The 16,074-nt window shown below is 57.8% G+C and overlaps 1 protein-coding gene across 12 annotated transcripts; it reads right to left on the bottom strand.

Annotated features, from left to right (window-relative positions):
• Positions 1-603: 603 nt before the first annotated feature.
• On the bottom strand, positions 604-13,088 carry DPF1 (double PHD fingers 1; the record flags this gene model as incomplete). 12 transcript variants are annotated; one of them, XM_080829594.1, is made up of 12 exons in its annotated part: positions 604-1,007; positions 1,160-1,241; positions 1,848-1,960; positions 3,015-3,134; positions 3,227-3,277; positions 4,160-4,291; positions 4,493-4,571; positions 4,972-5,061; positions 5,326-5,453; positions 6,749-6,856; positions 6,954-7,114; positions 12,895-12,926. In XM_080829594.1, 12 exons carry the CDS (start codon positions 12,924-12,926, stop codon positions 937-939), a joined length of 1,167 nt encoding a protein of 388 aa, XP_080685720.1. The 12 variants fall into 12 exon arrangements, with proteins under 12 accessions (XP_080685720.1, XP_080685718.1, XP_080685723.1 ...); XM_080829592.1 differs by lacking the exon at positions 12,895-12,926 and adding an exon at positions 8,529-8,779; XM_080829593.1 differs by having other exon boundaries at positions 937-1,007; positions 1,160-1,271; positions 12,895-13,088.
• Positions 13,089-16,074: the final 2,986 nt, after the last annotated feature.

A 16,074-nucleotide genomic window follows, 5' to 3' on the forward strand; every position in this document is an offset into this window, starting at 1 on the left:
CAGTCTCAATTTCCCTTTTTTTTAAACCCGAACAACAAACACACACAACCACAAGAAACAACCACGCCCCCTCGCTACCCCCAAAATGGCCAGCGAGGGTGGCAGGGGGGCAGCCCGGCCTGGCCGGTGGGGAACTGGAGCAGGGGAAGGAGGAAAAACTAGTCCGTTGCAGAGTCTGTGCTTCTCATTCCAGCAGGCGCTGGGCAGGGGCCGCCCGGCCCCCCCAGCCAACGCCCACCAGCCATGGCAGGCCCCAGCCACGGCGGGCAGAGGGCAGGGCGGGGCTCTCAGGGAGGGACCAGGAACGGAGTTCAAAACCATGGTTCACGTCATGCAGTATCCACGGTGGGCACCATTGAGGGGGCGAAGGTGGACACCACACCCACCTGCCCTGGGCACAAGGGGGGAATGGTGCCACTTGGGGTGAGGAGGTGGGACAGCTGCAACTCCAGAAACGGGGGGGTGGGGCTGCTAGGCAGGAAGCTGGCATAGACTGGTGCCCAGTGGATGCGCTCAGCAGTGCCCCCTCCACCGGGCCAGGCCTTATAGGACTCTTTGTATATATTAATTTCTTTTTTTTTTTAACTTTTTGACTTTTTCTTTAGAAAAACGCTGTGTCCGTGCCCCGGGCTGGCATCTACCACCCCTCATGCCCGCCCAGAGGCGGGGTATGGCTTTGAGGGGAGCAGAAGCCCCTGGTGCCCATTTGCCAAGGGATGGGGAAAGAGGGAGGAAGGGAGAGGGGCCCTACTGGGCCCACCAACCCACAGGGCAAACATTCCACTTGCACAGAGGGAAGGGGGTGGCCCAGCCCCTTCTTGGGCTCCCCTCTCCCCCTCCAGCTATGGGGCACTGAGGGCAGGGAGAGCGTGGAGGAGCTCCAAGAGGCAGATCAGGAAGCACCACCCCAGAGGTCCAGGTGAGCCAGAGCCAGGCCTAGGTGAGAGTGATGTAGGCAGAGGCCTTCTCTTTCAGGTGCCGAAGACAGAGGTGACAACTCCAGCTCCCTGTGGTGGGGTGGGGACAGGGAGTTAGGCCCTGGTCCCAGAAGGGCTGTCCTGACTCCCTCCCAGCCAGCAGCCCCGGTCCTGGGTCTTCACAGGCAGGAAGACTACTTTTCAACACCCCCACCCCCTGTGGTGCCCACCTCTTCTCTCACCTTCCGGGGGCTCCGCCATGGGGGGACTCAGGCAGTACATGTGGTAACCCCGATCGCAGTCATCACAAAACAGCAGCTGGTCCTGGGGGGTGAGACCCGCCCAGCTGGCACCCTGGGGGCACGGGCACCAGAAACCGGGGTGGGGGGGCTGGGGCAGGGGTAGGTCAGAGGGGCTGGGGAAGGTGGGCCCTCCCACAAGAAGGGGCTCCGAGATCTTTGCAGAACACCCCTGAGGTCCGCCCGTTGGCAGCTCCTAGTCTGGGTCTTATAGATTCTGCGGAACACTTTAACAGGACACCCAGATGACCTGAGACCGGCTCTAGACGCCATGGATGAGGGTTTGGGTCCCAGCTCTACTGAAGTCCTAGCTAGGTGACCTGGCCCCAGTCATTTCCCCTCTCTGAGCTCGGTTTCTTCTCTGTGAAGCGGGGACCAGAGCACCTACCTCTGAGGGTGGTTGGGAGGAGTCAGAGAGCGACGAGCACTAAGCGCTAAGTGCCGGGCTCAGTTAATGGCCACTAACAATAACAATAATACAGGTTACGAGCGCTCCCCACCGAGGGGCTGCTCCGCGGGGAGGGGGGAGGGGCTCCGGGGAGCGGCCTGAGGCCCCGCGGGCAAGGGCTGGCGGAGGGGCGGGGCGGGAGGGGCCGCCGGGGGGCGTGGCCCGGGGGCGGCGCGCACTCACGTCGTTCTCCGAGGTGCCGCACAGGCTGCACGACTTGCACTCGATGCACTGCCAGCGGTAGGTGCGCACGGCCGCTGTCATGTTCACCGTAAACTGTAAACATGAGGGGTGTCCTGGGGGCCAAGGGGCAGGGATGCGGTTAGGGGTCATCGTGCCCCTGGGGGCCACTGAGCCCCGGGGAGGAGACGGCTCCCCCCCACCTCCTCCGCCCCGCTCACGGTGCCGGCGACCACACGCTGCCGCTTCCGTGGCCACCAGGCTCCTACCCAGCCACCATGGTAACCACATTCTGCTCTCCGGAATACCATGGCAACCGCATTCCATTACCCACAGTGCTGTGGCAACCACGCTCTACCACCCACAACACCCGGGCAGCCACATTCTGTTAACCACTGTGCTGAGGCAGCCACATTCCATTACCCACAGCAGAATGGCCAACAGGTTCTGTTAACCACAGTAACGTGGCAACCACAGTCTCCCGGCCACGGCGCCATGGCAACTACCTGTCACAGAGGGGTCCCCACACTCTGGGTTCTCTGCAGCCCCAGCCCATTTTGAAGGAGACCCCAGCAACCAACTTCTTCCTGACACTTGCGTACAATGCCCTCCCGCTGCCCCGGTGCCAAGACCCCCTCAGCCATTACCCGAGGGCCCCCGACAGCTACAGGCCATGGCACCCAGTCGCCATGACAACCGTATCACACGCACTCCCCTTAATACCATGACAACCACAAGTCATTCCCCACTGTGCTGAGGCAACCACAGTCTATTACCTACCAGCCCACCCTGGGAAGCCACATTCTGTGAACCACAAGCCCATGGCAGGCGCCGCTGTTTATCCACGGTACCCAGCCAGTGGCCATCCATTACTGGCTATCATAGTCTGCTCCCCACAGTGCCTCGGCGGCCAGCTTTCACTGCCCCTCGCCATGAGAAGTGCAGGCCACTACCAGCAATGCCATGACCACCACCTCCTGGTATTCCCAGAGCCCTTCTGGCCCCCCTCAGTTTCCCGCAGTCCTCTGCAGTGGACTCCACTCCACCAGCTCCGGGACGTCCCCCCATCCTGACCCGCCAGGCCGCACTTCTCTGCCTTCCTACCCTCCAGATCTGGACTCCTGGGGTGCCCTCCACCCCGGCCCCCAGCAACCTTGGGTGGGGTATCACCTGATCGCCCACAGTCAGCACAGGAGATGAGGTCCTCGGGACACCCCGTCTTCTTGGAGCCACCCAGACAGAAGTCACAGTAGCCGTTGGGGATGACAGTGCCGTCAGGTGCCTTCTTGGCTGAAAGACAGCAGGCGGGGTTTGACACGGACAGGCAGGGGCACCTAGTCAAAGGCTGCTGTAGAAGTGGAGGCAGAGGGAGGTGTCCCTACCTGTGTGTTTCCTCTGTGCCTCAGGGACCCAGGCCAATTCTTTGTAAAACTCTGGGGTTGGGGGGACAGAGAGAAGGGCTCTCACCATAGGCAAGGCTCCCCCCCTGCCCCCAGCCTCCGCCCCAGCGGTGGACCCCTTTTTCCAGGCACGGGAGAGGTAAGGAGAGAGACTGGCTACCCCCGAGCTGTGGCCACGAGCAGAACAGAGTCGGGGACCCAGATAATTCTCCTCAGGAACCCCGAACTCTCTGAGGACAACTCACACATCCTCTCTCTTAGGTAAAACTGCAAAGAAGGGCTTTCGGAAGAGCCCCAGCTTCCCCATTCACATGCCCGTCTCCCCAACCAGTGCCACCTGAGCCCCAACTAGATGAAAACCGGGGACACCACTGGCCAAGATCTGGCATGGAGACAGACGGACATTGAGAAGAAAAATCCTGAACACAGAGGTGCCTGGGGGTGGAGCGGGGACGGGATGAAGAGTCTGCCCTCTCCCACGAGGAGGTGGGTGGGAAGACAGTTTCTCCCCTGGCAGAGCCTCCCCCGAGCCCTCCCCCGCCCCTCAGCTGTCAGGGCTGGCACGGGGTTGGCATGGGCAGGCGCCGAGGGCTCACAGGCCACGGACCCTGCCCCTCGGCCCAAGCTTCGCGGAGAAGGGAGAAAGGGAGGGAGGGGAGTTATCTATCACCCCCCTCCCCAAGCTCTAATTGAAACAATAAATCAGACCCAGAAATATTATGCCCGGCCGGGAGCGAGGGAGAGATGGTTGGTTGCCATGGCAACCCCAGAGCCAGCATCCCCATGGTCGGTGGGGGGAGGGGACCGCTGAGCTGGAGATTTTCCAGAAATGTCTAACGTGCCCCCTCCCTCCCAGGCTCCTCAGCCCCCACTCCCAGGGTCCCTCACTGCCCCACAGCCCGCCTGCCTGCTCACGTTTATGGTTGTTTTTCCGGTGGAAGGGCAGGGCGTGGCGCTCGGCGTTCTCCTCCCCCTCCTCCTCAGCCAGGTGGGTGTGGGTGTAGTGGTAGCTGAGCCCTGGCCGGTTCTTATACCGTTTCCCACAGACTGGAGAGCGAGCAGGGAGGGCCCGTCAACCCTCCTGGCCCCTGCGGCCTCCACCCTGGCCTCGGGGATCACGCCTCCCCCCTCTGCCAGAGGCCTGAGCATTCCCTCCCACCGGGCTCTAGAACAGGAGGGAGGGGGCCAGCGGGGGGAGAAGTCTCTAGGCCCCGCTCTCTCTCTTTCCCCCTCTTCAGAAGGACTCACTATCACAGACATACGGCTTGTCTCGGTCCTCCAGGGAAGCGGTGTCCTGGCGTTTCCGGAGACCCCCGATGCCATATGCCTGGGGGGAGAGTCGGGGTCAGCGGCCAAGAAAGGGAGGGAACTCAAAGAACTTTCATCATTTGAGCCCAAAAGGTGAACCGTGGCTCTGCCACTTCCTAACTTTGGGCCCCGACCTCTCTGAGGTTCGGTTTCCTCATCTGTGGCATGGGCATAAAGACGGTTCTAACCCACTGTACAATCTCAGCTTTGCAAATGACTTAATAGCTGAGCCTCAGGTCGCTCATCTGTAAAATGGGTATAAAATACACACACACACACACACACACACACACACACCCCTTCAGGCTGCTCTGAGGATTCAATGAGGTCAACCCGAGGCAGGGCCTAACCATTGTGCATGCTCAGTACACGGGATCTGTCACTGAAGAGAGGGGTGATGAAGAATAGGGGGGTAATACCTTTCCTTTAGCTCTATTCTTCCTCCTGGGAATGTCATCTTCCAAGTCTTCCACCTCGAGATCATGTGGAAACTCCAGCAGCTGCTGTTTCTGGGCACCAGGAGAAGGGAGATGGAGGTCAAGAAAATGGGGGACACCATCCTGCTTCGTAGGGGTTTTGGACACAGCTGGAGATTGCGGGGAGCAAGGGAAGTCAAGAGGTCTTCCAAAAAGAGAAGAGGTGTGGAAGGATGGAGACTTAGGATGCCCAAAAGCCCTAAGGAGCCGGGAGAGGTTGCTGAACAGGACTAGGATGGGCCAGGGCAGGTGGCTGGGGGTGAGAAAGCAACTGGGGCCCCCGAGGGGTGGTCCCACCTGGCAGTCCATAATGGTCTCCTCCTCCTTCAACTCAATCTTCTTCTCCCCAGTCTCAGCACACAGTAGCGCCTCGAGAACTGGCCCTTCCGGGAGGCCGCCCTCCTTCTTCAGGGGTGCCTCACAGTCTGGGGACAAGGCCAGGGTGGGGTCAAATGGGGAAGTTGTCCCTGGCGGAGTCCTCAAACAGCCCAGTTCAGGGAACCAAGCCCTTTGCTTCGGGAAAGAGGCTTTCCCACACTCAACCAGTAACAAGACCCAAAGATGCAATCATACATACTGAGAAGGCTGCCGAGACTCTGGGAAAGACCCAACCAGACCCTCAGATCCACTCAGACCCACTCAGAAGGCACTGCCAGACCCTCACTACACGTGGATGCAAATGGAGAGATACAGATACTCAACCATGATGCACATGGGAGATACAGACCGATCGTCTTGAGACAGCCAGGCACACAAAGGAAGAGATACACCCAGACACATGGAGGAAACACATCCAAGCCCTTGGATACACCCGGAGACAATCAGAAAGAGACATTAAACCATCAGCACTCCATAGATCCACATAAGGAAGACACAGCTGGACCTTACCCTACACCTGGACACACAGGCGGAAGAGACAGACACACCTAGAGAGAATCACTCGGATGGTTACAGGTGAACATACACAGGGGAGACGCAGTCCCTCTGAGGCAGACAGACACACCCAGAAAGACACAGCCAGATACACTTCAATACACCTGCACCCACACAGACCCTTGGATACACCCAGACAAGGAACAAGAAAGTGCCAGTGACTCTGATAGCCCTTGTCACATCTGAAGTAAGGAAGCCTTGACTCTCTGGCTGGACAGGTACGCGTGGGCAGAAATATACCTAATATACCAGCCACTAGGGGAAGAGATTCTCACAGACACTCCAAAGCATCTGGACACTCAAAGAAGAGACGGCCAGACACCCTGATACACCCAGACACACTCAGGAACCGCTGGATACTGGCCTAGACCAGACACACACAAGACCAAATAAACCCTCGAGTACTCCTGGAAACACCTAAAGACAGAGACACTTAGATACACTCCACTGTGGATGGAAAGACACTCCGACATCCAGACACATGCAGGCACCCATAGGAAGAAATACAGCCAGACACTGATATATCCTGGCTCACCCAGGGAAGACCCACCCACTCTGCCCCCCATATACCTTAGCCCAAGGAAGAAAAGATACAGTCCAAGCCCTTAGCCCAGTCACTCAGATAAAACTGGGGAAGGTCTGGGCTACACCCAGATACAGACCTGCAGGCTTTCGCTATGAGGGAAAGGTAAATGGTCAGATCCCCACTGGCACCACCACACACTTATCAGCGTGGTCTTGGGGCACTGATGGGGCCACCCTGGGCACAGCTTGAAGCTCCACCCACCAATCTTGTACTCGCAGGGCCGGAGTCTGGGGTCCTCCAGGATGTTGAGTCTCCGTTTCTTCCTCCAACAGCGCGCGGGGTACGTGTAGATCTGTCCCGGGGCCAAACCTGGAGTGAGAAGGCCAAAGGGCCAAGGGAAGGGCCATGAAAACACAAGAAGGCGGGCTGCCCCGCCCCGCCCCGCCCCCATCCTCCTGGCAGGTACCAGGGCCGCGGTGGGTCTTTTCCATCCAGATGTAGCAGTTGTTCTGGGCCACGCCGGTCTGCGAGTCGAGGAAGGGCAGGCGCAGGCTGCGCTCTGCGCACAGGCGCGCGTTGTAGCTGCGGCAGTGCTCGATGGCCTCGCGGTAGAAGTCCTCGCCTAGGCTGCGAGTGGGAGAGTGAGCAGGCGAGCGGCTGTCAGCAAGGGCAGGGGCACCTGGCTGCCCAGCATCCCTCTCTCAGTGCACCCCTCAGGAATGGGTGGGGGGACTTCTCCAACCTCACCGCTCCCCTCCTGTCGCTCCTGGACTCAGGAGCCCCCCAACCCAGGGCCCAAGCAGGCCTGGAACCAACTGAGTAAGATACACACAATACAGAAACAGACAAAAATACACCAGGACCCATCCATGTATGCATGTATCAAAATACACAACACAACCAAACCACACAGGATTCACACACAAAGAGAGACATAACCCAAAACTCACAAAGGAGACACAGACAAATCTCACACATGTGCATACAGATATCTACTGAAAAAAACACAAACATCAAAGTCACCTAGTGTAGAAACAGACACATCACACATCTATCCATGCACAAATACACACATCTCCAAAGACACACAACATAAACAAAGCACCCTCACAAAGACACACAACATGCAAACAGATCGCACACACAGCACTACACACACGCATCCAAAGACACACAGAGATACACAAATATTATGAGAAGAACATTAAAACAAACTACCCACACATGCACTTACATACCCAAGGACACAAAAACAAACAAACCACACACACACAATATCCAGGCACACTATACAAAGAAATCACAGATTCACACAGGACAGGCACACACACACAATCACAAAGATACACAATATAGAAACCAACATCTAAAATACCACAAAGTCACACAAAGATACACACACAGAGACAACATAGGAATAGACAAATGCACCCATATTCACACAAAAATGTACACATAAATACACACATACCTACCAATCCAGACACAGAACACAAATGGTGCAGTTTTAAAGGACATGTGCACATACTCAAAGACCCAAATATCCAAAGATACCTAGTGTAGACTAAAACAAACACATACCCACATACACATTAAAAAAAAAAAAAAAATACAAACAAGTGACACGCACTCCACATGCCAAGACAAAGGTAGTGTGGGCTTCACCCAAGTTTACCGAGGCTCCCGCACCCCCAGGCCATTTCACTCTCTCCCCAACCCGGGGGTCGCGGGGCCGGACATGACCCCCTTCCCCCAAAAAGGACTCAAAGAGGACTCCGAGTTTGTCCACACCCTCCGCTCCTCCAAGAGCAGCTCATCGGACACCTTTCTTGCCAGAGACCCACAATCACACACATTCGCACCCCCGCGCAGCACGGCCCACAGTGACAGCCCCCCAGACACCCCATCGGCCCCACCCCCGGCCGCCACACACACACACACACACACACACACACACACACACACACACAGACACACGCGCGCGCGCGCCCGCGGAGACCCGCCCGCGCGCCCTCTCCCGCCTTCTGACGGCCCGCAGCACCTCAGGGGGCCGGGGATGACCGTGGCCATCTTGCTCCCCGGGTCCTGCCCCCAGCAGGTCCCCGCCGGGTCGGTCCTCCCAGCGCTCGGGCGGGCGCTGAGGCCGCCCATCCATTCATTCCCGCGGGGCGGGAGCACCGGGGCCACAGCCAATCACGACGGCAGGGCGGGCTCGCCCGGGCCATGCTGGGAGTGGTAGTCCCGGGCCTGGGGGCCGCCCGGACCCCGCGGAGAAGGGGGCGCAGAGGTGAGGCCCAGGGAGCGCACACGGTCACTCACACGCGCCCGCTCTTACGCGCATCCAGTGTCCCGGGCATCCACTCACACATGCACACCTGGACTCGCACACACCCACGTACGGCAGTTTACACACACATTCACACGTATACTCACAGCCTCCCACGTAGACTCACGCACACTTCCCTCCCACTTTCACAGACTCACATACATTTACACTCACACAAACACTTCGAAGCCATGAGACTTAGAGATACCTTAGAGGTGCCCACACAAACGTCCCCACCGGCAAGTCTGCACTTGGCTCCCTGACACGTCTCCCTCCCCCATCCCCAGCACACACACAGACACACGCACACACACACACACACACACACGCCCCCAGCTTCCGAGAACCCTGTCTGTCCCACACGGGCGGTCCCTCTCACAGCGACCGCGCCCTGCTCCAGCGCGTCCTTCCGCAGGCCCCGCAGCTCCGCATTTGGAAGAAGCTGTACCCACACCTTGCAGGTTCAAATCCTGGCTCTGCAACTTCGATGGCCACGTGGCCTTGGGCAAATGACTTAACCTTTCTGGGCCTCAGTTTCCTCATCTGTAAAATGAGGGTAACACCTCATTGGATTATTGTAAGGATTAAATAAGTAAATATGCACAAAGTGTTTTTATTTTTTATTTTTTTCCATGCCCAGTGTGGAGTCCACCCCATGGCTCCAGGAAATCCAGACCTGAGTTGAGATCAAGAATCCGTTGCTTAATGGACTAAGCCACCCAGGAACCCCCATAAAGGTAAAAGGCACCCTTTCTTTTAAAAGGTACCTAGCAGGTAGTAGACGTTCAGTAAATTCACTCCGGAGGATCTGATATGCAGTAAGATGTAAAATGGTGATCGCCAACCATTTCTAGAAAAAATAATGCCTGACACAAGTAGATGCTCAGTAAGTTTTTGTCGAATGATTAAATAAATATACTGAGTACCCACCATGTGCCTGACACAGTTCTAAGTACTTCAACAAGAGTAACTCCTACAATCCTCAAAATGACCCTCTGAGGGGATGCTATTTTTATGCCTATTTTCCAGATAAGCAATGGGAGGCAGAGGGAGGGGGAATTACATGCCCTCAGCCCCTGGCCACGGTTTGAGGGTGGAACTAAGAGAAGGATTCACTCCCCTGGATATCTGTACCAGAATGAATCCTACCTCCTTCTTTCTCCCACTGTCACCCACATAGACTGCACCCTAAGGGATCCCCAGACAGTGAGCTGACCCACCAGGCCACACCAGCGCTCACCTGGAATCCCCCTGGTCCAAAGTTTATGCTCCAGTTTGAGCCCCCCTGGACACCCGCCCCCTTGGATAAAAACGCCCACAAATGTCCTTGTCCACCAGGGGGCTCTCCAGCTGACAGAGAGGCAGACTAGCCTTCACCTCTTTTGTCACTTGATGCCTCCACCTACTCTCTGGTGAGAGAGACATCCTCAGTGTCTTCCACACTTATCACTTCTAAACACACACACCCTTAGTCTTAGACCCCTTCCACAAACTCTCCCCTGATCTCCCCCAGGTAAGGCCTCGACCTTCTCCCTCCCCCACTCCCAACACGACACAGTGGGTCTCGGCTTCACATCTGGCCTAGAGTAGGTGGCAAGGGGAGTTAAGTCAGGGACACTGGTACCCCCCAGGCTCACGCTGGCTTCCAGGCTCCTATACCGGCCACCCCTCACCTCACCCGCAGAAAGCCCTCGTGTGCCCCGCTCCCTGCCCATCAGCTCAGCTCCCAGAGTGCCCTTGCCACCTTCCTCTCACACCTCCCACCACCCTCACAGGTCCCCCAACACATTACACTTGCTCCCCACACCTCCAGCCTCAGACACTCCAGCTCCCTCCTGCCCCACCCCAGAACGCTTACATCAATTTGACCAGTTTGGGGCCTGAGTGTAGAATATACCCCATCCCCTCCCTGGTGGCCCTTGTCTAGCAGCACGACTGACCTGCAGAGCCGACCCAAGCTGACACTTCCCTCCCTTTTCTTGCCCTTGGTCACCTTCACAGATCCCTCTCCCACACTTGAACTCCCTTGCCAAAGCAGTCCTCCTCGCCCTAGCACCCACCCTCATCCCTGTAGACCCCTCAGAAGGTGAGAGCAGAGAAGGGTGTTGCCACTCCCACCTAACCTCATTCCGGCCTCCAGGCCCCTGAAATGCCCTACACGGACAGTGGACCACGTGAGAAACCAGTATTGATACTACTACTAATAATTAGTGTATTTAGTCAGAGTCAGGCTCTGTACCGAGTGCTTTACAAAGACCACAGCAGGCCCTTGAGGTCCTAGGCACTGTTATGATTCCTCAATACACAGATGGTAACACTGAGGCTCTGGAGGAGGGGGAGAAGGGGGGTGAATTAATAGCTCAAGATGAGGTTTGAAACTGGGCAGTCAGAACCTCTAGGCCTGCTCCGTTCACTCTCCCACTCCCAAGAGGATTTGGCTCTCACCTTTCTTCAGAAGCCAGTTCCTACCCTCAACCCTCAACCTTGCAGACCTCTCCCAGGATGAGAGCAGAGAAGGGCAAGTAAGGGCTCGGGCACTCCCACCCCAGCGCTTCCTCTTGCCTCCTCCGAAAGGTCTGGGCTCCAGGGTCAGGGTGAGGAGGCCAGAGTGCCTGAAGACCCACCAACCTGTACAGGAACCCTGTCCCGGCCCGCTCGAGGGTGTTCCTCATAGCAGACACATCTGTGTGTGTGTAAGAGAGTGAGAGGGAAGCAAAAGGGTGTCCCCATCACACACCTCCTCACACTGACCCCTGTATGCTCTCTGGCTCACCGCAAATCCACACGTGTGGGCGCACGCCTATTGACCCCCCCTCCCCCTCCTCTCCCAACAGGCCCCTGCCAGAAACCAGAAACTACTGGGGGCCTTGGGTCCGGCCGTGAGACACAGCCCTTGGGAGGGTGGGGGGCGCTCCCGCCCCTTCCCCCTCCCCACCCGCCAACACACGTTGCTCAAGGTCAAGGCGGCGAGCGCGACGGGTTGGGGGAAGCGGGGTTGGGGGGCAGGTCGCCCCAGCCCCTTTGTGCGGCGCCGCGGGCATTCGCCCTCCGCCTCCTCCCCCAGGCCCGGGAGGAGGGGGGAGGGGAGTGTCGCGCTCGCCAGCCGAGGAGGGAGGGCGGGAACGGCCGCGCGCCTGTCACTCTGAGCCCGCTGTCACCGCCAGAGGAAAGGGGGTGGGGAGCGCTGGGACCCGGGAGTCCGGGATCCCGAAGAGGGAGCGCGAGAGAGAGATAGAAAGAAAGAGAAGAAGAGAGGTGGACAGAGCGAGGGATGGCTAGGACAGGAGAGGGATGGGACAGGGCTGGGCTTGAACCCAGGCGTGCAAGTTCCCAGCTGTCGGGCCCAGGAGGAAGCTAACGCTCGGAGGAGGGACGCGGACAGGGAGAAAGGGAGGGAATCCCCCAAGATTGAGGGCGCTGCCAGCATCCTCTCCAGAGGCATCCGGTCCCCAGGGGGATGAGAGATGCTCTTGTTAGATTATGGGCAGGGAGAAGGAGCGATCCCACGGTCTAAGCTGACCTGGTCGTCAGAGCTTCTAGGTCCTGAAGACCGGGGGAGGAAAAAGGGGAGACAGGACCCCCGACGTCTCAGCTCCCACCCTGCGGTCGCGCGGGCCGAGGCCCCAGAGAAAGAGGGGGGAAAGAGAAAGGTTCTGATGTGAGGAAAGAAGGTGGTGAAGACCCCGGAGACTGAGGTCTGGACTTAAGCGTCCGTACTCCCAGCCCTATGCCGGGGCAGGCCCGGCGCCCCCGGAGGCGCGGAGGAGGAGAGATGGAGGAGGAGGAGAGGGAAGCCCCTACCCCCACTCTGGGTGGGGAAACGGCCTCCGCCACCCCCCAGCCCGCGCCACATTCCTTCACTGACAGCGACAAAGAAGAGACGCCCCCGCGACCCTGAAGGGGCTCCCGCCCCCAACCCCAGGGGACAACAAGGGGCGGCGGGTCCCCCAGGGGTGAGGGGGCGCTCTGGGGTTCCCCATTAAACTACCTTCCGAGCGCCGCGTCCCCTTCCCCAGCGAGGGCGGGGGAAGGGCCGGGGATGGGGGCAGGATGGAGGGACGTGGACGGCGGGGACACTCACGACTTGAGCGGGTTCTGAATGGCGGTGGCCATGGCCCGCTCGGCTGGGCCGCCTCCGGCCCGGGGCGCTGCTGCCGCCGCGCGCGGGCCCAGCCCGGCCTGCGCCGCCCGCTCTGCCGCCCAGCGCGCTACGATTTCATTCATTCTTGGGGCTGCGGCGCGAGCCGAGCGGGGCGGGCCGGGGGCGGGGCTCGGCCAATCCCCGCACCTCCCGGCGCACGACGGGACGTGGAGTCTAGGGGCGCTCGGCGGCGCCCGAGGGCGCCCCTGGCCGGACTACACGTCCCAGGGGGCGCCGGGAGGACCACACGCCCATTGGCTGCTGAGGATACGGGGCGGGGCCGGGCTCGTCCCAGAGCATCCTTTACTCCTCCCTGAGGGTGCTCCATTCCCATCTCGGGCTCTCCATCCTCCAGGACCCGCCGGCGTGGGAGCAGGTGGTCCCTGGCCTCTGGGTCTCCCCTGGGTATGTGGATGACCCGAGGATCTGTCGTGTATCCTTGTCTGTGCTTGCGGGTCTGGGGTCTCTTCTGTGTAAGCCAACGTGTGGACAAGCACAGGGGTTAACCACTGCCTTTGTTCACTTATTCAGTGCCTGCCAGGTGCCAGGCACTCTTCTGGACACGGTGGCAGATAGCAGTGACCCAACAAAGTCGCTGCCCTCAAGGAGCTGACCTTTTCATGGAGAAAGACAGGTGATAAAGAAGAAAATAAAGAGACAAAATCATTTTAGAGAATTACGAATGCTATAAAGTGGCTTCTCTGAGGAGATGGCATTCAAGCTGAGACATGAGAAGTTCCAGCCAGGCAACAGGAGGGGAAAGGGAGCGAGCTTTGACAAGGGAAAGATCAGTAAGAAAGCTGGTGTGACTGGAGCAGAGTGAGTGAGGGGAGAGACAAGGTTGGGGAGAGAGCAAGGACCCAGATCATGTAGAGCCTTGTAGGACATTACAAAGAAAATGGATTTTGTCCTAAGTGCAATCAATCATTGGCTCTCTTCGTTCTCTCTCTCTCTCTCTCTCTCTCTCTCTCTCACACACACACACACACACCAAGCCCATCAGCAAATCCTGTTATCTCTACATTCGCAAAACAGATCCAGGATCCACCTAGTCCTCTCCTCTCACAGCGTCCACCTGACACCATCCACCATTGTCTCCTGCCTGGACAGCTCCCAGTCTGTCCTCCCTGCCGCAGCCAGTGTGGGCTACCTAAAACATATGGCATCACAATGCTCTCTATCTCAAAACCTCCAGTGGCTTCTTTCACAATTAGAATAAAATGCAAAGCCCTCCCTTGGCCCTCAAGGCCCTACTTGATCCCCTCCACAACCCTCATCCAATTTCTGACCTCAGCTCCCTCTCCCCTTCCCTTGGCTGACTTTGCTCCAGCCACACTGGCCTTCTCCCTGGTCCTGGAAGGTACCAGTCCTCTGTCAGCCACAGGATCTTTGCACTTGCTCTTCTCTCTGCCTAGAATGTTCCTGCCCCAGATATCCACATGGCCCCACCCCTCACTTTATTCAGGTTTCTCATTAAATGTCCCCTCCTCAGATGCAGCCTCAGGTAAAATGTCATCCCCTATCACCCTGTCCTCTCAAATGCTTTTTCTTCCAATACTTATCACAGTTTGTCATCGTGTCCTGGACCCATTTAGTTATTTGACTTATTGTCTGTCTCCACCCATTAGAATATCAGCTCTGTGACGGCAGAGCTTGTTGTCCCATCCGCTGCTGTCTTCCCAGTGCCTAGAACAGGGCCTGAAAAGTAGTAAATGCGCAATAATTATTTGTTGAACAAATCAGCGGATCAAACAGATGTTATGCTCCATGTCTCTCCCCACCTTCTAGCTCTGAGGCACGCAGCCAGCAAAGGCGGGCTCCAGACTGTGCCCTCCTGCACACAGACACTAGGAGAGCCTGAACGAATGTACTGTATTAAGGAAACCCCCCAGCAGGGGGTCTGGAGCTAAAGACGAAGAGAAGGGAGAGGTTCACAGGCACATTCACTCCTCTCTAGAGTATTATGGTCCCTAGCTCTGAACGGGAAGGCTGGACACAACGGTGCCGGCTCTGCCCTGGGCTCTTAAGCTCACAGTCTGGTGGGATAACAGACTCACCCCCACACAGTGACAGCCAAGAGGGGAGGAAGTGCAGGCAGAGGGGTCAAGGCTGGGGTAAGAAAGCACAAGAACTGAGAGCCCAGAGGAGGCTCCTGACCCAGGCTGTGGGTCCGGGAGGGGTTTTTTGGAGGAGAGTCCAAGGGAATCCTTTCAAGTCATGACCCCTTGCCCTTTCTAAGCATGGAACTATTGTCTGTTCTGACATCCTGGGACCCTGATGCCCAATCTTCCTGTCACCCAAGTGTTGGGGACACTGATCCTGGAAGTCCCAGCCTTTGGGCCTGCCACCAGAGGGCACTGTGGCCCCAGTCTTTGTCCACACAGGTTGTTCTGAATCCTCAGACCTAGGACAGATACCCTCCTAGTAGTGGGGCCACAGACCCTGCACACCCTCTGTCCAGACCCCTGGGGGCTTTGCCTGGGCCTCTGATGGAGGCACCGTTGCTAACCTCCCACCCCACATCCCCCTCTTCCGCTCTAATCTTCAGAGTATACAGCCCTCCCCTAAGGACAGGCAACTTAGGCTCAGAGGGACAACACCCTCACCAAAAACCCCCACCCATCAGGGCAGGGAGAGCTAGGATTTGAACCCAGGTCTGACTGAGAAGCTAACCTCCCCCTTCCTCCCTGTGGTACTCTGAGGGGCGGCTTACTGCCTTCCGTGTCGGAATCCCCTCAGGTGTGTGAAAATGCCATCCCTGCCTCCCCAACCCCCATGTCCTGGCCCTAAGGATTCAGGGTGCTCTGAAAACAGACCCTAGAATCTATTCTTGGCAAGCCCCCACATCTTTCTAATGACCTCAAGACATGAGAATCACTGGGTTCGTGGGTGAAGACAAACACAGAAGAAACAAAATGCGGTTGAAGGGAAGGCTGCCAAGTGCAGGGGTGCGGTGGGATGCGGAGACAGGGGTCACATCATAAGTCCTGTGTTCCCCTGCGGCTCCACAGGAGCCTCCTCCATCTTTCTGGAACTTTCGATTTCTCATCTGCAAAATAGGAGCGAAGTTCCAACTTCCCAGGTGTGTGGGTCCACGTGAAGCACTTAGAGCAGTGCCTG

This window comes from Martes martes, assembly GCF_963455335.1.
Source record: "Martes martes genome assembly, chromosome: 17".
Classification (NCBI taxonomy): Eukaryota; Metazoa; Chordata; class Mammalia; order Carnivora; family Mustelidae; genus Martes; species Martes martes.